Source organism: Leucoraja erinacea, chromosome 5 (genome assembly GCF_028641065.1).
Source record: "Leucoraja erinacea ecotype New England chromosome 5, Leri_hhj_1, whole genome shotgun sequence".
NCBI lineage: Eukaryota > Metazoa > Chordata > Chondrichthyes > Rajiformes > Rajidae > Leucoraja > Leucoraja erinaceus.
The window spans coordinates 28,663,167-28,684,929 of record NC_073381.1 but is presented as its reverse complement, the minus strand read 5'-3'; the positions used below and the strand labels follow the sequence as shown (position 1 = coordinate 28,684,929).

Sequence of the window (21,763 nt, the reverse complement as noted above, 5' to 3'; positions counted from 1 at the left end):
GGATTGGGGGAAGAGCTACAAAATCTAATGTTGACATACGGTGTCTTGACCTGAAACGTCAACCATCCTTTTGACTCCAGAGGCTCTGCTGGACCCGATGATTTTCCCGGGAGTTTGGTTTCTGCCCCACATTCTAGCATCTGCAATTTTGTGTCCCAATTATAACATACTGTTCTTGTTTACCAAAATGTATTTGTATTCCTCCATGACAAATGACAGTTGGAGGAATAAGAAAGGTGAGTATTATTCTGGGTGAGGGATTTCAATGACATGACCAACAATGGTCCAGTAGAATCACCATGAACAGAACTGATCAACTGCTGAAAGCCAATTCAGATTGGTTCTGTGATGAGTGCTGAGAATCAATACCAAGATAAATGCAGCCGACCTCAAACTCACCAATTAACACTGTGGATGTAATGTCACTATTGGAAAAAGTGAACATCACACAGGTTTAAGTTTATTATTGTCATGTGTACAGAGGTACAGTAAAAAGTTGTTCTTTGCTTGCTATCCAATCCAATCCAATCACATAATATACATTAATACAAATCAAGTCAAACTCAAGTACAAAAGGTAGAGCAAAGGGGAAGATGGAGTGCAGAATTTAGATTTCAGCATTGTAGCACAAAGTCCAAATGTCCACAATGAGGTGGAGATGAATCCCACGGTATCCTGGCATAAGGAAGGATATTTTGGAAGCCTGATAACAGAGGGGAAGAAGCAGCTGTTCCCGAGTCTACTTGAGCATGCCTTAAAGCTTTTGTATCTTCTGCCAGATGGGAGCGCTAAAAATGACTCCTCTGTGCCATGTAACAATGTGGTAAGTAGATCAGATTCAGAAGTGGTCCGATAATTCTAAACTGAACACTCATGGTGAAATATAGTTGGAGAATTGTACTCCAGTAGAACATATCCCCTCAGTGACGGGTATACTCCGCTTTCTACTATTAATGTCAAGCCGGGGGACCAACTCAGTTGAAAGGAAGATTTTGTACACCTAAAAATGAATTACTCAGCTGGCACATATGCAACAAGGGACTACAGGTTATCTCCAGGATATTATAGGGTTCTCTGCCCGAGAAATGTTCATAATACAGTAATTCAGCTGCCCAGCAATCTCTCTCCTGTGGCACCTGTACCCAGGAACATTAAGTTTCCCCCTCCCCCCACACCTCCCCACATGGCACAAGTTCATCCACTTTACCCACCAGGACTCTCACATTAAAATAAATACAACTTAATCCAACAGCCGTTCCTCACTCCCTGCCATGCTCCTGCCTATTTTGTCCACAGAACTTTCATCACCATCTATACTGACTTCCAGCCTCTCACTTGCCTCAGTTCTGTCGGGATCCTGCCATGTCATATTAACCTAAAGTGGGAGATCGTCACTCTAACATGTGACAAAATACCCTGACAGATACTTCTGACAGTGAAGTTTGAAGTTCTGGATGATGCCAACATATGTTGACTCCAAATGTGATGTTGTATCAGGTAGGAGAAAGAAGAGTTTTAAATATATTAACTGTAGACTTGAAAGTGGCAGGTAACGTTATCTAAAGGTTTTTTTTTGCACACATGAACTAAACTGTCAGTGCCCTTTGTAACTGGCGATCATTTGTCCTCCTGACAAAGGATATCACGAACTATAGAGCAGCTCCTGCAAAGCTTAGAAAAATGAAGTCTGATATCAATCTGGGAAAATTTAGCATGCTGCTTCTTGTATAATCGCTCTTCTGCACACGCTTGTTGGGCTGAGGAAACGCAAGATCTTGCTCTCCACATCACTGAAACAGGTTTGCATAATTTGTTAATAATGGTTGTTTAAAAGATGAGATCTTAATACACTATGTATGGAGCACAATTAATGCTTTATAAATAGAAACAAATCAGACACAATTATCAGTTTATCATAAAACTATTTATTTATTCTTTATCTACTGTAAAGGGGTTGTCCCACTGTGGCGACCTAATCTGTGATTTAAAAAGTTTGCCCTCGACTCAAACTCGCAGCATGGTCGACATGTGGTCCTTGGAAGACCTATGAGGTCACTGGAACTCTCCTTCATGCTCAAGGAAAGTTCCCGCATACTCGCAGCCTCAGTTAGGTTGCGGAAAAATTTTCAGCATGTTGAAAAATTTTCCGCGAGTAAAAATTGGTCGGCATGGTTCTTTTGAACTCGTAGTGTAGTGGAGTGGGGTCGCTATGTAGTTACAGGCTGTCGAGGGCAGCCGTAGGCAATCTCCTTCGCTGACTGGGCATTTTAATTGGCTCATTGGAGTTTTTAGGACCAAGGAAAACCGACCAGTAGGTTAAATGCCCGCTAAACTTTATTATACTTCTTAAAAGTGTATCTGCTCCTTGCGCTTTATATTGATTTTAGAAAAAGCGCTACCACGTATGGCTGTGATTTTTGGCCATCTTACTCAGAGTCCCCCTCCACTCATCAGGTGCCGAGGCTTTTTCCCATCGATGAAAAATAAAAGTTATTAGTGTTTTTTAAATGTTGAGATTCTCTCTCCTGTCAATCACACCATGAAGGCCACGCCCCTTCTGGTGGGAGGGGGGAGGAACTATAAAACCCAGAAGTGTGGGCGTGGCTCAGTATCTGCAAGATGGAGGAGGGAGAGGTCATGACTCACTGTCTTCAGTGGCCTTGCACCCTGCTTGAAATGGTATGATACTGCACTTGAATTTGGTGGCCTTGCACCCTGCTTGAAATGGAATTTCAAGGAATAGCCGTGAGTCAACTGCCAGCCCACCAGCCGTGAGTGAGCTGCCAGCACAACAGGCTTGAGGGACTGAGCTGCCAGCCCAACAATCCATTCGGCCCACAATGTCCATACTAGCCCTCTGGAAACCAGTCCCTTCAGCCCACAACACCCATACTAGCGCTCCAGAAACCCCCTTCTCCCCACTGACCACCAATATTGGAATTGGGGGACGAGCCCTCCCATGTGATGCTGGGACCCAACGGGTCCCACTTAGTCTAGTATTTCTTATAAATGAAATTCAGCTTCTGCATTAAAGATATCACTTGACATTTTCTAAATTTGTTTAGAAAATGTTACGTACTTTCTAAATTTGTTTAGAAAATGTTACGTACTGTTGGCAATACCTGCACTGGTTCTAGAGCCAGCTACAAAGGATTTTGGTTAGGCCGCATTTAAAGCATTACGTGTTGTTCAGGTTGCCCCATTACAGGAAGAATGTGGAGGCATTGGAAAGGATGCAAGGAGGTTTTCCAGAATGCTTCTTCCGTGGAGAAGCTTTTGTGGTCCTGTGATCCTGAGAGTGATGCCGTCTGGAGCTATGCTCCTGGTAGGGCCACCCATGGCAGTAAGGTCGAGGGAGAGGTCTCTGACAAAGGGCAATCCAACCAATCCGCCTGGGAAGGCAGATGAAGGCTGCAGCAGAAAAGGGTCCCCGGTCGTCCTGGACTCCATGCCACTGGAACCTGACCCAGATCTGTCAAGAAACGTGTGGTGGCCGACTGTGCACCAGTCTCCCCACGTTAAACAATGTCACGCACAGGCGTCCTCCCAAAAGAGGACAGTCATACTTTTTTCGAGTGACCGCCGATGATGATGTGACTTTACAAATTTGGCATTTTGTGATAACTAAAAACTAAGTGCTACTCCCAGCATGGATTCTTCATTGAACTAGGATTGAACTTTTGGTTTGGCAATAATTGGAGGATAAGCAACATGCTGAACCACTAAGTTGCACATTATGGTGGTGAATATTTCTTCAGTTGCTGCAAAAGGTTGGCAATGAGCCATCAATGATCAGTTTTGAGCTACTCCATCTGTTCTCAGTCTATCCCCACTGAGGGAGTTTTGCATGTGACGAAAGATCATTGTCTCCACAAGATATGAATAATGGCCATGCTTACATAACCCATCATGGACAGATACATCTGAAACAGACAATCTGACAAAGTTGAGATTTAAAATTTGTGTTGGCTCATCCAACACATACCCAATCTGGCTATTTCCTGAAGAACTTACCCAGCAGCACCACTAAACCTTGCTTGGCAATAGACAAAGTCCACATCCAGAGTACACGGACAGCCTCTTATCAATGTTTTTTAGCTTTGAACGCATTCAGAGATTAAGTCCTCGCGCCAACACATCTACACATGCAGCACTGCATGCAGCATATACAAACAACAGTTCTAGACAACTAACAGTATTGTATTAGACCTCAAGAGATTTCTTCTGATTACTTTTTAAATTCATTTTTATAGATGAACAAACAGTGTTGGAGCTCAGGGTTTAGTAATGAAATCTCCCAGGCCCAAATCCTTCTTGCCTTGTCCACAACTATTTTGAGGGATAAAGCTACGGATTGAGATATGGGGCGATAAATATAATAATGTCTGCCATTTATTTCAGACAATTGCTAGGCTATCCTATGCTTCAGTACATCTAGCTGAACACTACTAGATATTAAAAAAATATATTGCATGCTTTGACTGGTCAAAGATTGATCAACCCTCACCTTGTTTTCTGTAGAGTATTTTTTTTTTTAAACATTGAATGATCAGAGTCAAACATCAACCAGACCAATGAATAAGTGCCAGGTCTATCACACAGATGGATATTAGGTGATCTCTTAAAACAATCTGACACTGTTGCAATCATTTTCTCCCACAAATTACCAGTTAAAACCATGATTCACTTAGCAAGGTAACCAGCGCAAGATTCTAAGCATAAAAAAGCCACGGAAAAAACAACCGAGTGTGATAGGGGGCTGCTGATGTGTTTCTTTCGATGGTTTTGTTCTGCATTTTTAATATTGTGTTCCTTGAAAGTCTCTTCAAATTATTATTTTCAATGAAACCAAGGAAACTATGTTATTTGTGATAGGCTCTCTTAAGAAAAGGCACCACTGGATCCCTCTACCGGATGTAGATATTCCAGGTCTTCTTTGCGTTGTTGCTCTTCCTTTGTTAAAATATCCCATGTAAGTCTTGATGAAGTCAATATTAATTGCTATTAAAATACTTCCCCAAAGTTATAGTTTCCAACAAACTGAAGCCTAGGCCTTTATTTCTCTTTTCCACACTGTTCCTTTGTTGCACGTCTGCTACTCTCTCATTAAAACTGTAAAATAGCAGTCCAATACTGTACATAATTCTCCAGATACTATTTCACAACAGCACAAATTACTGAAGTATAACCTCTCTAATTTTGTCAATACAGTCATTTGCATCAAAAGCCTGACACATGACTTTAGTATGGGCTATTGGTGCCATGCTTTTCTTCATCCATCATTCTTAATAACCCAAAGGATTCTAGTTAAATAACTTTTTTAAACAATGACAGATTAAAATTGCTGAGATGCAGTGGAATGATGGTATGTTGATTCACTGAAAAAGTAAACAATCATATGCTGCAAGGAATTTTGATGGCAAATGGCACTTTAAACTCTATTGCCAGAGGCGGGAATATAAAAGGCCTTTTACTGCAACTGCACTGCGAGACCATTCCTGGAGTCTGAAATATAGTTTTGATTTCTATTATCAAATCATGACATATTTGGCATGCTCTCTTTCACAATTCTGACAAAGGGTCTTTGACTTGAAATGTTAAGTTTAGTTCTCTTACAACAAATGCTATCGTGCCTGCCGAATATTTTCAACATTCTATTTTTAGTTCACATTTTATTCACCTGCAAATTTTAAAATGTCATTTATAGTAGTTTACCCTGCATACATAGTGATCACGGAAAAGTTTTTTTTCCCCGTCACATAGACAGTGTTTTTTGATATAGTATTTTATTCATACATCTTTTGGTTTTTATTATTTTGTGTGTTAGTTTTTCTTTCATCTTTGCACTATTACTGTTCCTTTCATTTATCTGAGGCTATAACCATGAACTTTTTTTTACCCTCATATTGGTCGTATTTAAAGGCTACTGATCATGCATTTGATCCATCCTCTTGATACCTATGCCCAGTTCAGATAAACTGATCCCACTGTTTTTAGTTGCTAGGGCATCATGAGTTGTGCCAGAATAATATGAAATGATCCATCCCCCAGCCCCAATCTCATTCCTTCTCATACCACTATTTTGATTAGGTGTCGTAACTTTCACTTTCTTAGTACAGGTGCACAACCTTTTATCCGAAAGCCTTGGGACCAGACACTTGTCGGATTTCGGACATTTTCGGATTTCCGAATGGAAGATTTTTAGCGTAGATTAGGTAGGTAGCGCGGGCGGCTTGAAAAGTCTGGAGCGGCTGCCTCCTCCCCGGAGACCGGGGAATCATTGCATAAATGTTAGTCAGTTAGTTTGGAGGGATTTTATGTGGTGGTGGTGGAGTAGGGGTGAAGGGGGAAAACTTTAATTCTTAGTCCCCTACCTGGTCAGCGACTCCCAACCTCGCGGAGCTGGGGGCTCCGTCCGGCCGCGGGCGGCGCCGGTTGTCGCTCTGACCCCGACAACTCTACCCCTGGCTGCGCGGCTCCAAATTGTTGGGTCGGCGGACACAGCGCTCCGGAGCTTGCCGCACGGCGACCCGGTAAGGCATTGCCCGCTCCCCGCTGGTGTCCCAGCGCCTGCTACGCCGCCGACTCCCAACATTCGCGGATCTGGGGCGTCCAGCCGCAGGCCGCGCTGGATTTGGAGCGCCTCGAAGCCAGGGGTAGAGTTGCTGGGGTCGGAGCTACAACCGGCGCCGCCCGCAGCCCCACCGGCCACAGCGCTGTGGAGCACGGCGACCCGGTAAGGCATTGACTGCTCCCCGCCTCTCCGACCAGGTAGGGGACTAAGAATTAAAGTTTACCCCTTCACCCCCCCCTTCACATAAAAGCCCTCCAAACTAACTTACTAACATTTAAGCAATGATTTACAGATGTTTAAGCGTCTCCCGGTCTCCGGGGAGGAGGCAGCCGCTACAGTAGTACAGACCTGGGTTGACCGTGGGTCGTTTCGGGTCAAGTTTGACGCAAAATAATGGTGCGGAGTTTTTCAGTTTCCGGAACACCGGATAAAAGGTTGTGCACCTGTACTATGCCTATTTATGGTTCAATTAATAACAGAATAAAACACTTCAAAAGTTCTTTACAATTTTTAATCCAAGTTCCACTTTCTTATTCTTTTTCTGTTGGTGAACAACATTGACCACTTTCTCAGCAATATTAATAAAAGTTAGCTCAATATGTGGGTCACCTTGATTCTAACTAGATAACATCAACAAACTTTACTCCCCTTATGCCACCCAAAAATAAGCACATGATTCATTGTGCAGAATGGATTTCAAAATTATTGAATTTATATTAAACAATGGATCATGATTGGAGCAGATAAAAAGCACAAAGATTTGGCTTCCAAATTAGAAAATGATTTTTTGTAAAGGGAAAAACTGCAAAAAGATGTTTTATGTCTATAATCAGATGCAAGAAAGTACAACTATTCAAAAGGACAAAGTGGTTGGGATTTTGACCTGAAAGATAACCATAGGTGAACATAACGCATGTTTAAAATTATAAAGACATTCGCACAACAGAATAGGCCAAAACCACCAACTAATACATTCAATGAATTCAAAGTAAACTGCTCAAAAATGATGGGGAAAGTGACTTACTATCAAAGAACAAAGGAATGTATGTTTATCGAGCGAATATAATAAAGCTGGAGGAAAAAGTTTAGAGAATTAATACTAGCAAAGATGTTTTGCTTCAAATTAGCCCATTACTATAACATTTTACATAATTAATAAATAGTTGCAAATCAAATTAGCCTTAAAATCAACACCTTAAATTGGTTTAGCTCGGGATCAATAATAGAATGGAAAAATGCAACCACGTAAATTTCAATATTAATACACATTTTATTTTTATTTAGAGATACAGTGTGGAAACAGGCTCTTTGTCCCACTGAGTCCACACTAACCAATAATCGCTGGTATACTAGTTCTATGTTATACCTATTTCGCATCCTACACACTACGGGCAATTCATAGAAGCAAATCAACCTACAAACCTGCACGTCTTTGGAACGTAGGAGGAAACTAGAGCACCCGGAGAAAACCCACGTGGTCACAGGGAGAAAGCACAAACTCCGCAAAGACAGCACGTGGTCAGGCGCTAACCCACGTCTCTGGCAATATAAGGCAGCAATACTACCGCTGCGCCAGTATGCTGCAACTGAAGAATTTCACCACTGAATAATCTCAAGGTTCTACTGAAAGATGAATGGGTCCAGAAACTAATTAAAATTGTGCACAAATAAAAAAAATAATTTGCTAGTATGGTTAAAAAAAAAAGGGTAAATTACAAATAATTTCCAAGCAAACTAATATAATTTTTACCAACTACAAACCCTTGGGGAGTTTACAATAGAATGGTGAAATAAAGCATTGATAAAAGGTTCCTCTGAATATTATAGCATTTTGTAGTATTTTTTAAGAAAACCGTATTTTGATATAGCATATTTCATGACTGTCATTCCAGAGAATTTGCAATCTAATGAAGTACTAATTATAAGGAAAAAAAATCTGGATCTGATAATCTAAAATAAAAACAGTGATAGAAATAATCAGATGTCCACATCAATAGCCTTCTGAAGCGTTGTTACAGTTGTAACACAGGTAATGCAACAGCCAATTTACACACAGAGAGTTCCAACAAAATTCATTGTTGAATCTTTTTTTATTTTTTAAATGTGCTTGATGGCTGTAGGATAAATATTGGTGCAACGATTGCATGGGACTATTACATGTCCAATACAGCAAAAGAGGGGTGTAGGAAGGAACTGCAGATGCTGGTTTAAACCGAAGATGGACACAAAATGCGGGAGTGGCTCATCGCTGGAGAAATGGAATGGGTAAAAAAAAATGCAAAAAAAAGAAACAATGATAAAGGTAACAGGCCATTGTTAGCTGTTTGCTATGTGAGAACAAGAAGCTGGTGCGACTTGGGTGGGGAAGGGATGGAGAGAGAGTCTCAAGAAGTGTCTTGGGCCAAAATGTCACCCATTCTAGAGATGCTGCCTGTCCCGCTGAGTTACTCCAGCATTTTGTGTCTATCTACAGAAAAAGAGGGTCTCAATTTAACATTTCAACTGACAAATTGTAGCACCAATGGTACAGCAGTCTCTCTGACACACTGGAGTGTCTGCTTAGAATTCTGTATTCAAACCCCCAGAGAAGGACATAAACCTAGAGCTAAGTCAAGAACACTTTCAACTGGGCCACAGCCAACACTAGTTGGCAATCACATGTTTACCAAAGATTCCTTAATAAAGTTGTAGATAAAGTGAGGTTGTACTGCAAGTTTAAAGTGGATATTTTTATAAACAAAAATGTCTTCTGGTCTATGACACTTGGAAAGATATATAAACATACTATTTAATAGCTAACAAAAAAACAAATTTATCGAATGCACAAGGGGAATACTAAAAAAGTTGCACTTCACAGATCTTTGGCTTTACGCTCATTATATAGAAAAGACTAATCAGTAGATGGAACATTTGAGCAGTTTCAGACATTGTGGTCTCCAATTACAAAGCCATTAACTAAGAATAGTCTCCGAGGAACGAGACAAGCTATTTTATCCACAATACGAAGTATTCATCTCCTTGCAACATACTTAAGACATTAAGTAAGAATGTCACTTCATTTTTTTTAAGGTGTAGCTGACTGGACCAGCTGTCACAAGTCTAAGACAGCCTGGCAGCCAGCTGTCTGAACACAGTGGAGGCACTGTTTTCATAAGGTCACTTTCATGAGGTCACTTCTTCACTACTTCCAGTGAACAGCTGACCTTTGGTAGAAATGTGAAGCAATCCCTGCTGATGGTCTGGCTTTGGAAATGAATGTGAATGATCAGATGACATTATGGAGACATGGATGAAGGAGGACAGATTGGCTCCTGATTATTGAAGGGTACATGACCTTCTTCAGTCTGAAGAAGTGTCCCAACTTAAAATGTAGTCTGTCTATTTCCCTCCATAGATGCTGCCTGACCTGCTGAGTTCCTCCAGCAGTTGTATTACATAAAGCAAGCCCTACAACACCTGATCATGTGCAAAGCATCCAGCCCAATCAGCATACTAGCAATACCAAGACAAGTGCAGACCAACTGGCAGAAGTATTCAAGGACATCATCAATGGCAACAAATCAACAGCATATGCTACCTCACTAGCTCTCCAGTCTGCTGGAGAGCTAGTGTCAGGCTGTTTTTCATTGACTACAGCTTGGCATTCAACACCATTATCCACCCCCAAATCCATTACCAAATTTTGAACCCAGGGCTTTTGTACCTCCCTTGGCAATTAGATCCTTGACTTCCTTATTGGCAAACCTCTGTGAATTGGCTATATCTCTTCCTCACTGACCATTGACACAGGTGCACCTCAAGGCTGTGTATTTTGCGCTCCGCTCTACACACACGATCGTGTAGCTAAGCATACAGTGCATTCAGAAAGTATTCGGACCCATTCACTTTTTCCACATTTTGTTATGTTACAGCCTTATTTTAAAATTGATTAGTCTTTTTTTTTAATCATCAATCTACACACAATACCAAAAAATGAAGAAGCGAAAACAGGCGTTTAGAAATTTTTGCGGCAGCATCCACAAACTACCACAAACTTTAGCCAAATCAACTATTACACTGATACCCAAAAAATATAAAGATATCAAAGAGCCAGGATCATATAGAGCAATAGCTCTGCTAAATACAGACCAGAAAACCCTGGCAATAAGACTAAGTAAATACGTTAGTAAATTAATACACCCTGATCAAACTGGGTTTATACCCAAGAGACACTCGTTCAACAATATAATGTACTGTTTAATATAATGTACTCACATAGAAAGATAAAAGACTTATCAATTATTTCATTAGACGCAGAAAAAGCATTTGACCAAGTAGAATGGAAATATCCTTTTACAGTATTGCAAAAATTTCAATTAGGAGAAAATGTTATTTCGTGGATAAAGTTGTTATATAACAAGTCGACTGCCAGAATACTGACTAATCAAACACTCACCTAAATTTTAATTATCCAGGGGCAATAGACAAGGGTGTGCATTATCACCTGTCATTTGCCCTTGCTATAGAACCGTTAGCTGAAAACATAAGAGTGCATCTGAACATTCATGGCTATAATACTAAATATTCTAATAAGATATCGCTGTATGCAGATGACGTATTATTATATATTACCAACTTCCAAGTTAGTATTCCAAACATACTAAATCTTATAGAAGAATTTGGTTCCTTTTCAGGGTATAGAATAAACTGGAACAAAAGTGAAATAATGTCAATAAAACCTCAATAACACCGTCTAAAATTTCCTTTTAGAATTGCTACGGAAAAATTTAAATATCTTGGAGTTTGCGTAACTAGAAAATACCCTTCTTTATTTCAAGCAAATTTTCCACCATTAATTACCAAACTAAATGCCCTTATTCAATTTTGGAAAATGCTTCCAATCTCCCTCATAGGTAGAATAAATGATATGAAGATGATCTTCCTTCCACAAATCATGTATCCATTTCAATCAATACTGATTTTTCTCCCCAAATTAAAAAAAAAAAAAACTCGATTCTGTGATCACAAACTTTATTTGGGATTACAAAACTCACAGAATTCATAAACGACATTTATGTAAATCGGCAGACTGGCTCTCCCTAATTTTTTTAAACTATTACTGGGCAACGAATATTAAAAATGTAATCTATTGGATGTACGATACATGCCAACAGGTAAACTGGCTAATAATGGAGAGGGATTCTTCTTTCCTTTTAATATAGGCTGATTCTTCTCTCTACAATAAATCTGAGAAATCATATGAGAAAAATCCAATAATCCATAGCACCTTACGAATCTGGAAACAGGTGGTCAACCCTTAAATTGAGAAATTTATCTCTTCTCTTACCAATCGCCAATAATCCCTCCTTTAGATATGGCGTTTATACTATGGGAAAGCTGAGGAATTAAAAAGCTGGGAGACCTTTATGAGATGGGGACTCTCCTCTCATTTCAAGAATTGCAGTCGAAATATCATTTGAAAGGTAGCCAATATTTTAGATACCTTCAAATATGAGACTATGTGAAATCACACACACAAGACTGTCAATATATGGTTCCAGACTTACTATACGAATGCATGAATAGAAAGTCTGATTCAAATAAGTTAATACTGTACCTTTATAATACCCTTTCATAATACAATGGTATTATAATACAAACTCCATCGTCGGAAATAATTAGGCGAGCTTGGGAAGATGAACTGGGCCTGACAATTTTAAAAGATAGTTGGGAGGAGAGCCTTCTATATATACACAACTGTTCTCTTAATGTTAGGCACTTGCTAATACAATTTAAAATACTGCATAGACTTTATTACTCAAAGTCTAAACTGAATAAGATCTTCCCAAATGTCTCCCCAATTGTGATAAATGTCTCCTTCAGGGGCGAGAGGCAGGTATATCTCCATTTTCCTTTTTATTAAATTTTTTTATCTCTACTCACTTTTCGGCCAGTCTAGGGGTCTTTTCCATGTGCTTTTTCGAGCTATCTTTTCACTTCTCACTTTTTTCCTCTCTTGTTCTCTCTCTTTTCTTTTCTCTCATTTTCAGGTTATAAGGTTAAAAATAAAGCTGTACAATAATTGTATAATTTTAGATGCTGAATGTTTTATCCTTGTACAATTGCTTCTAATAAAAATACAACTTTAGTAGGACCTCCTTGCTCCTAAACTCAAATCCTCTCACAATGAAGGCCAACATGCCATTAGCTTTCTTCACTGCCTGCATGCTTACTTTCTGGTGTTTCAGTGACAGATGTACAATCACACCCAGGTCTCATTGCACCTCCCCTTCTCCTAATCTGACACCATTCAGATAATAATCTGCTTTGGCACCAAAGTGGATAACCTCACATTTATCCACATTATACCGCATCTGCCATGCTTCTGCCCTCTCACCCGACCTATCCAAGCCACCCTGCAGCCTCATAGCATCTGCCTCGCAGCTCACACTGCCACCCAGCTTTGTGTCATTAGCAAACTTAGAGATTTTACATTTAATTCCCTCGTCAAAATCGTTTATATTGTAAACAATTGGGGTCCCAGAACCAAACCTTGCGGCACCCCTCTAGTCACTGCCTGCCATTCCAAAAAGGACCCGTTAATTTCTACTCTTTGCTTGCTGTCTGCCAACCAGTTCTCTATCCATATCAATACCCTAACCCCAATAACATGTGCTCTAATTTTGCACACTAATCTCGTGTGGGACCTTGTCAAAGGCTTTTTGAAAGTCCAGATACACCACGTCCACTGGCTCTCCCTTATCCATTCTACTTGTTACATCCTCAAAAAATTCCAAAAGATTAGTCAAGCGTGATATCCCCTTCATAAATCCATGCTGACTTTGACCGATCCTGTCACTGGTTTCCAAATGCGCTGCGATAACTTCTTTAATAATCGACTCCAGCATCTTCACCACAACCGATGTAAGACTAACTGGTCTATAATTCTCCGTTTTCGCTCTCCCTCTTTTCTTAAAAAGTGTAGTTGCATTGGCCATCCTCCATCGCTACTTTTTTGCATATCTTTCATTCATTTATTCTATATCTCTCAATATCACCGTCTATATCTCGTTTCCCTTTCCCCGACACTCAGTCTGAAGATGGGTCTCGAATCCAAATGTCACCTATTACTTTTCTCCAGGGATGCTGTCTGACCTGCTGAGTTACTCCAGCTTATTGTGTCCTCCTTCAATCTTATCTTCTCCCTGGTTACCCTCTTGTTTTTAATGTAGGTATTTAAAGCCTTGATATTTTCTTTAATCCAATTTGGCAAAACCTTTCAGCCCTTCTATTTGACCACTTGAGTTCTTTCCTACTTGCTTCGTACTACTCAAAAACCCCTGCCTGATTTCATCTGCTTAAGCCTTACATTTACTTATTTTTGGCCAAGTAAACTGCTTCTTTGGGCATCTAAAATTGCCTCACCTTGCATTCCTTATCCCTCCTCCTTACTGCAATTCCCATCAGCTGACCTTCATACGACTCCCGCATGTATGACTTCAAAGACATTTGGATAGGTGCATGGATAGGAAAGGTTGACAGGGAGAAGGGCCAGGTGCAGGTAAATATGACAAAATGGGGTATTAGCTGTTAAAATGGGGTGAATACTGTAGTAAGTTCATTTAAATTCTGCACAAGTGGAAGGTAACCAATTAAAAGCTGATATTCTGGTCAGGCTAAGAATGCAAAACAGAAAATTACCAGATGGTCTGAATTAGGCAAGGGAGAACAGACTCCTAAAGATTAGAAAACTTAAAACAGAATTGATATCCATGAGGCTTGTGCCTTCAGTTCTCCTCCTCCTCACAATTATGGAATCTGGGTCACATACCCCAAGCAACAGCAGGAATTAAAATTCATTGCCACATGGGACCAATAGAACGCCAATGACACACTTGACTGAACTGGTCTACAATCCATGTGAATTGTACTGTATACCTGCAGGCTTCACCAACTAAGATGCCTTTGTATATCTCAAGGTCATCTGCTGATGAGCTGCAGTTTATGGTCAATTCAAAAACTGAAAAAAGAGACCAACGCAGAGAGACCAATGCTCCCAGAAAAGTTTTTTTGTGATAATTGTAGTAACTGAACAAAGTAATGATGAGTACAAAGAAATTCAAGTATGTCACCTATTTACTTCTACAAACGTTTTGGAACTTTTTGGAAATTTACAATGATTGGAAATCCAAAACAGAGTGATATCCTTTCCATATAACCATATATCAATTACAGCACGGAAACAGGCCATCTCGGCCCTACAAGTCCGTGCCAAACAATTTTTTTCCCTTAGTCCCACCTGCCTGCACTCATACCATAACCCTCCATTCCCTTCTCATCCATATGCCTATCCAATTTATTTTTAAATGATACCAATGAACTTGCCGACACCACTTCCACTGGAAGCTCATTCCACACCGCTACCACTCTCTGAGTAAAGAAGTTCCCCCTCATGTTACCCCTTAACTTCTGTCCCTTAATTCTGAAGTCATGTCCTCTTGTTTGAATCTTCCCTATTCTCAAAGGGAAAAGCTTGTTCCACATCAACTCTGTCTATCCCTCTCATCATTTTAAAGACCTCTATCAAGTCCCCCCTTAACCTTCTGCGCTCCAGAGAATAAAGACCTAACTTATTCAACCTATCTCTGTAACTTAGTTGTTGAAACCCAGGCAACATTCTAGTAAATCTCCTCTGTACTCTCTCTATTTTGTTGACATCCTTCCTATAATTGGGCGACCAAAATTGTACACCATACTCCCGATTTGGTCTCACCAATGTCTTGTACAATTTTAACATTACATCCCAGCTTCTATACTCAATGCTCTGATTTATAAAGGCTAGTGTACCAAAAGCTTTCTTTACCACCCTATCTATATGAGATTCCACCTTCAAGGAACTATGCACGGTTATTCCCAGATCCCTCTGTTCAACTGTATTCTTCAATTCCCTACCATTTACCATGTACGTCCTATTTTGATTTGGCCTGCCAAGGTGCAGCACCTCACATTTATTAGCATTAAATTCCATCTGCTATCTTTCAGCCCATTTTTCCAAATGGCCTAAATCATTCTGTAGACTTTGGAAATCTTCTTCATTATCCACAACACCCCCTATCTTGGTATCATCTGCATATTTACTAATCCAATTTACCACCCCTTCATCCAGATCATTGATGTACATGACAAACAACAAAGGACCCAACACAGATCCCTGAGGCACCCCACTAGTCACCTGCCTCCAACCCGACAAACAGCCATCCACCATTATCCTCTGGCTTCTCCCATTCAGCCACTGTTGAATCCATCTTGCCATTCCGGCATTTATACCCAACAGTTTAACCTTCTTAACCAACCTTCCATGAGGAACCTTGTCAATTTGTCAAACCTTGTTTCCCTGGAATTTGATTTGTGTGAACAGTAGAACCCATTCTGTATCTTGTCAGCTAATCATAATGGGGGGGGGGGGGAAAGGAATCAACAAAATGTGTACAATTTGAACCAAACAACAGCTTAGAATAGCTTAGCAAAAGTGCCAAGTTAAATAAAGGAGAACAAAAAGCTCAAATACGGGCCAGAAAGGGAGAGACAGATTCAATTCTGAGGAAAAGGGACACACTACAAATGAAAAGATTTCCAACGTCAGAGAGGTTGTTCAGCGTTAATTAAAATTTGATTTATTCACGAATAGACAGACCCTATGCTTTTTTGTTTTGGTGGATATTTTTCAGTTAAATACTACAATTTGCATCCTTCTCGGTATTTCAATGTGATGTCATTTGATGATGAATTACCATAGCACATCTGGAGCAGCAGAGAAACATAGGCAGCACCTTCACTTATACACATTAAAAATGTAGATACAATCAAATTCTTGAATATGGGATGCAATTTATTCTTTAAATTGGGATATAACATTAATCATACAATTTTTATTATGACATTTTGTTTGGAAGTGTATAGTTCATTCCAAAAGTACTTCATTGTCAAACGTGCTATTTTCATTATACTAACCTTGGTTTGAGTGCAGAGAAATACATATATTGCATGGACATGCAGATCAAAAAAAAAAGGAACACACAGATCCCTCACATATTGTAATCAATTATTGAAGCAGCTCTTTACCTAGTCCAGATGTATAAATAGCTTTAACAGATTTCTTCATCTTTTGTAACACTCCACGATCCACATCCAGTGCCTAAAAATAAAGAGTGTGTATTTATAACAAAATGAAAAACAGTTAACACGCTAATTTTAATGAACGCTTGACTGTGTGCTTCAATTTAGGTTGGTGGCTGGATAGGTTTTACCCGGATGGAAAACTTGTATTTAAGTATTAAATCAGACTCATTGTCATTTGTGACCTATTAATGAATGCATGATTCACGTATTTTTGCTGATAATTTCACATTTATGGTTTGAAAAAAATGATATCACTCCTGTTCCATGCTCTGATAGCATAAACTCAAAAACAGTGTAATTACTTATTGTACAAGCAGCAAATTGTCAATTATCATTACCGGGAAACCCAAAGTAGTTATACTGACCAACTCATTTCCATAACACATTGATAAACAATTGCTATTTACTTCTACATATGTATATTTTTCAATGGGTTCCATGCATACTCGATATTTGTGGATGAGATCTTTGACAGGGAAATGAGCCTGAAGGCAGGAACATACTAGCTGTCAAAGCCTCTCTGCAAGTGTAGCAGACTGCCAGTGATGAGACTGCCTCTTCATTCCGCACCAGTCCCAACTACCGGAGTCAGAATCCCAGTGGACATTTGTGCCTTGGCCACAGTCGAACAAACAGCAAGCCCTTCAAACAGGCTGCTGGCAATTTAAGGACAAATAATATTTTCCTCATTACGTTCTTAAAATAGCATGTTAAATTTGAATTCCATTTTCCTGTGCTGGTGCTTGATAATAATTATTCAAAAAGTACAATTTTGAGTTTTAGAAACTATACCTTCACCTAAAGCAGACCAAAACTTCCTGGTCTTTTCTTACATTACTAACGGTGGCGTTTTAGGATCCTGGCTGGTTCCCATGCTAAATTGCAGCCAGTAAGACATAATAATTTACTGTAATAGCAGTAGCAAAGACTGCCAACTCTACTTTATTAAATATCACCACCATTTACCAAAAGTAATTACTTTAACTTGAATGGAAATCCTGCTGTATGCACTGAATGCTGCAATTACAAAAGCTCAATTAAACTAGATTTTAATTTTTTCACTGCATCTCTCACATAGGAGCACAACAATGGGAGCTAAAAATAGTAACATTTCCCAGAATGCTCACATATAATTGTACAAAGATATTTGCAGCAAAAAAATCATGTCCTTTGATTATTGAAGACTGCTATTGGAAAACAGATTTCCCTTTTATTCTCACTAAAATTATCTATCATTTAATGTTATTAACAAATCTCCCACTTTCATCTTCTTTGTTCCACGAATAATCTCTCTTTTTAATCGCATTGTGAACTGAGTCCTGCATCCTGGATAGCAAATTAATCAGGCAAAGAGGAAATTTTCCTTAAGCATAGTACCCTGAACTGATTTCAATATTCTAATTAACCATTCTGAAGAAGGGTCTCAACCCGAAACATCACCCATTCCTTCTCTCCAGAGACGCTGCCTGACCAGCTGAATTACTCCAGCATTTTGTATCTACCTTCTAATTAACCAATATGTCATGAAGATTTAGCACAGCTTTCCTGCTTCTGCACCCCATTCTTCACATTACATGCCAATGAGTATGTCACCTTGCTGCCCATTCTGTCACCTTCAACACACAGCAGATATCTGTACCTGCAACATCCTTTTAAAATAGTAACATTTTGTTTATTTCTATTTATCCCATCCCACTTTCCCGAGTTACTCACAAATTCTCCCGAGTTTTCCCCTTGATTCAAACTCGGGGAATGTCTGTAGTGAGTCCGTAGATATTTCGTAGCGGCTTGTAATGCCAGCCGTAGGTACTCGGGGCACATCAAGTAAGTCGGGACATTTTTTCAACATGTTGAAAAATGTCAACGAGTAAAAAAAATAGCCCCGAGTACCTACGGTTGGTATCTCCGAGTTTGAATCAAGGGGAAAACACGGGAGAATTCGTGAGTAACTCGGGAAAGTGGGATAGGCCATTTACTCCTTTTCGACACAAATTTTCAGTGGCTGTGGATGTCTGCCATTTTACCCGTTCACCTGAGCCCTTGAAGCATGTGGCTACTTTTTGAAGTATGCTACTCTTTCCTATCTATTACAATAATTGATCCATTTGTGTTTCGTGTCAGCTGCAAATTCCAAAAATCTACTCGATATACCAGTCCGGATCACTAATATTCATGAGAATTTGTAATGGGCCCAAAAGCAGATGGGATTCTAACGTACATTTTTCCCCTATTCTGATTATCAAACACTCACCAGTAAAACTGCATTTTTATCCATTCTTTGATTCTTAAGAAATCCCAAAGATTTAGCAACTGGTTTATCTGGCCCCGTTTCCCATACTACATTTAAACACACTTACGCTCCATCTCCCACCCTTCCTTTAAATTCATCCTGGCTGTTTTAATCTCACTGGGTCTCTTACTTCCCACACTCCTTTGAAGCACAGTAGGCCTTGAAGGAACTAAACAAGTAACGCAGGATCTAGGGAGGCAATGGACAGGTGACATTTTGAGTTGGGACCGTTCTTCACAGAGAACAGGCAAACTCCACACAGAACAAGCCAGAGGTCAGGATAAACCATAACTGTGTGGCAGGATCTCTACAAGCCATCTATTCCCTACACAAGGGGCAATTTGCAGAGGCAATCATCCTATAAACCCACAAGGCTTTGGGATGTGGGAGGTAACTGGAGCAAACCCAGGCGGACACAGGGAGAACATGTAAACTCCACGCAGACAGCACCAGAGGTCAGGATGAAACCCAGGACTTTAGCACTGCTCTGCAGCAGTTTACCAGCTGCTGCTGCGCCACCCAACATGTTCTTCAGCCAGCAATATGAACACAAGTAACTTGGTAATGATGACTGCTGTTTGTGGCATTTGCATCATCAAAATTAGATATCTTGCTTCCTAAGTTACAACAGTCACTAGACTTAAAAAAAATTGTTCACAAAAATCACAGAAACACTAAGAGGAAAGCAGCCTGAAGATTGCATGCATCTGTTGTATTAATCACTTGTTTCACAAAAAATGAAAATTTCATAGCTATACTTCAAAATAATGTCAACTTTTGACTTACACAGGTTGATTTTATTTTAAGTAAACCTGGTAATATACTTATTTCCCGAAATAGGCTTCCAGCAGAGGATTTTTTGGTTGGCTTCCAACACAAAATCATTAATGAACACTAGTTCAGAGCATTTCTGCTGAAATTCTGAAATCTTAGCTCTTTAAAAAGTAATGCCACAAAAAGTGTTCCTGTAGTTTCACAATATTATGTTCTACTGCTCAACCCTACTACAGGTACTATTAATATTCTTCATTAAGTAATTTATGGGCACCGCCCCATTGAATTGTGTAAGAGAATGTCACGTACTAATCGCATCAATCTCAGCTCATTTTTGAAATGGTCCACAGTTCACGTCCTCTCATTTATTTCATCAAACTAATGATTTAACCAGTACGATAGTGAAAGTTGATACTATGAATTGCCCCTTCAAAACCTCACTCCCATCACCTCCCTTGTCCAAACCTCTACAGACTATTAACTTTATCTTTAATGAACCTTTCATCTGCAGCGCATTTTAAGAAGGGGCTTTTTAAAAACCTATGCCTGCAACATCTCCTTTGAATCTTTCCTTTCAGCTTCCCAAGCCTCCCCTAACTCAAATATTTCTACTGAGCTGGTGAGCTGCAGCCAGCCCATTGCAATTTTAAAAAGATAGAAAATATACCCCCACTATTTATTGGAGGGGGAGAAACAGAGGGAACAATAGCCCAATTAGACTAACATCAGCAGTAGTTACGTTTCTAGAATCTATTTAAGAATTTAAGCTTACAGGACTCTCAGGAAATAAATAATAGGATTGGGCAGAGTCAACATAGATAATTTTTGAAAAGTAAGGGGAGAGAAAAAAAAAAATCATATTTCACAAATCCGAGTTTGAGGTTGCACACTGCAGTTGAAGGCCAAGCCAGTTGATGAATTACATTTGCACTTTTCAGAAGGCTATTGATGAGGTGCGACATAGACCTGGAACCAGATTATAAAACATGCCACTGAGGAAAGTACAGTAAACCCTCATTTTAACAGACCCCATTATAACAGATTTTGGTTACTGCCCACGGCACCACCAGCTCGCACAGCCTCCCTGGTCCCAGCTTCCAACAGCACTATCAGCTTGCAAGTTGCACCAGAGAGCCGTGCACCTGCCGCACTCACCGGTTGATACAGCTGTTCTCCAGTCACTATGTCCACTCTGCCTCTTTGCTCCCCAACCCCTGCTCCCCTGAAGTCACCTACATACTCCAGAGATGCTGCCTGACCTGCTGAGTTACTCCAGTAGTGTGTGTTCTTTTGTGTAATAACTGTCATCTGCAGTTCTTTGTTTCAACTACATACCATGATAATACCCGACTCGATTTTAGCAAACGGCAAAACGGACCATTCCCATTATCCTTCCCCCCTCACCCCCCATTATAACGAGGGCTTACTGTATTCTGGCGGATTGAGGATGGAGAGAAAATAGTCATTTTCTTGGAGTGCTTAACGTGGGGCACTGTAGGGATCAGTGAAGTGGACTCAACTGTACATAAACGTTATCAATGATTTGGATAAGGGAACCAAGTGTAAAATATCCAAATATATTAACATAGAGGGAAAGATCAGGCCAGATTGAATGACAGAGTTGACTTGATGTGCTAAATGGCCTAATTCTGCACCTAGAACTTAGAACAATGCAAGTTGTGAACAGGATACAGAAATACTTCAGCGGGATATTGGCTGTCAATTGAATGGCTAAGGGCGTGGCAGATGGAACACGATGTGGAAGAATGTGAAGTCGTCAACTTAAATGTATTTGCTTTTAGTTTAAATATAAGTAGTGAGGAATTACAGTGCTGGTGTTCAGAAGAGCCCTGTGTTCTTCTGCAAATCACAGAAATTAACAAGCAGGTACAGCAATCAGTTCCTAAGGTAAATAGTATGCTAGTTTTCAATTTAAGAGGATTTCAGTACAAGAGAACATACTATAC

At 39.9% G+C, this 21,763-nt stretch overlaps 1 protein-coding gene across 2 annotated transcripts in view; it reads right to left on the bottom strand.

The window, feature by feature from the left end:
• Positions 1-21,763, bottom strand: part of asap2a (ArfGAP with SH3 domain, ankyrin repeat and PH domain 2a) — a 138,298-nt gene that overhangs the window by 81,465 nt on the left and 35,070 nt on the right. Inside the window, exon 2 of one of the 2 annotated variants that reach the window (XM_055635286.1) lies at positions 16,676-16,748. The exons of the other annotated variant lie outside the window; for it this stretch is intronic. Coding sequence (XP_055491261.1) covers positions 16,676-16,748 — 73 coding nt within the window. The remainder of the gene's footprint in view (positions 1-16,675; positions 16,749-21,763) is intronic. 2 annotated transcript variants of the gene reach the window in all.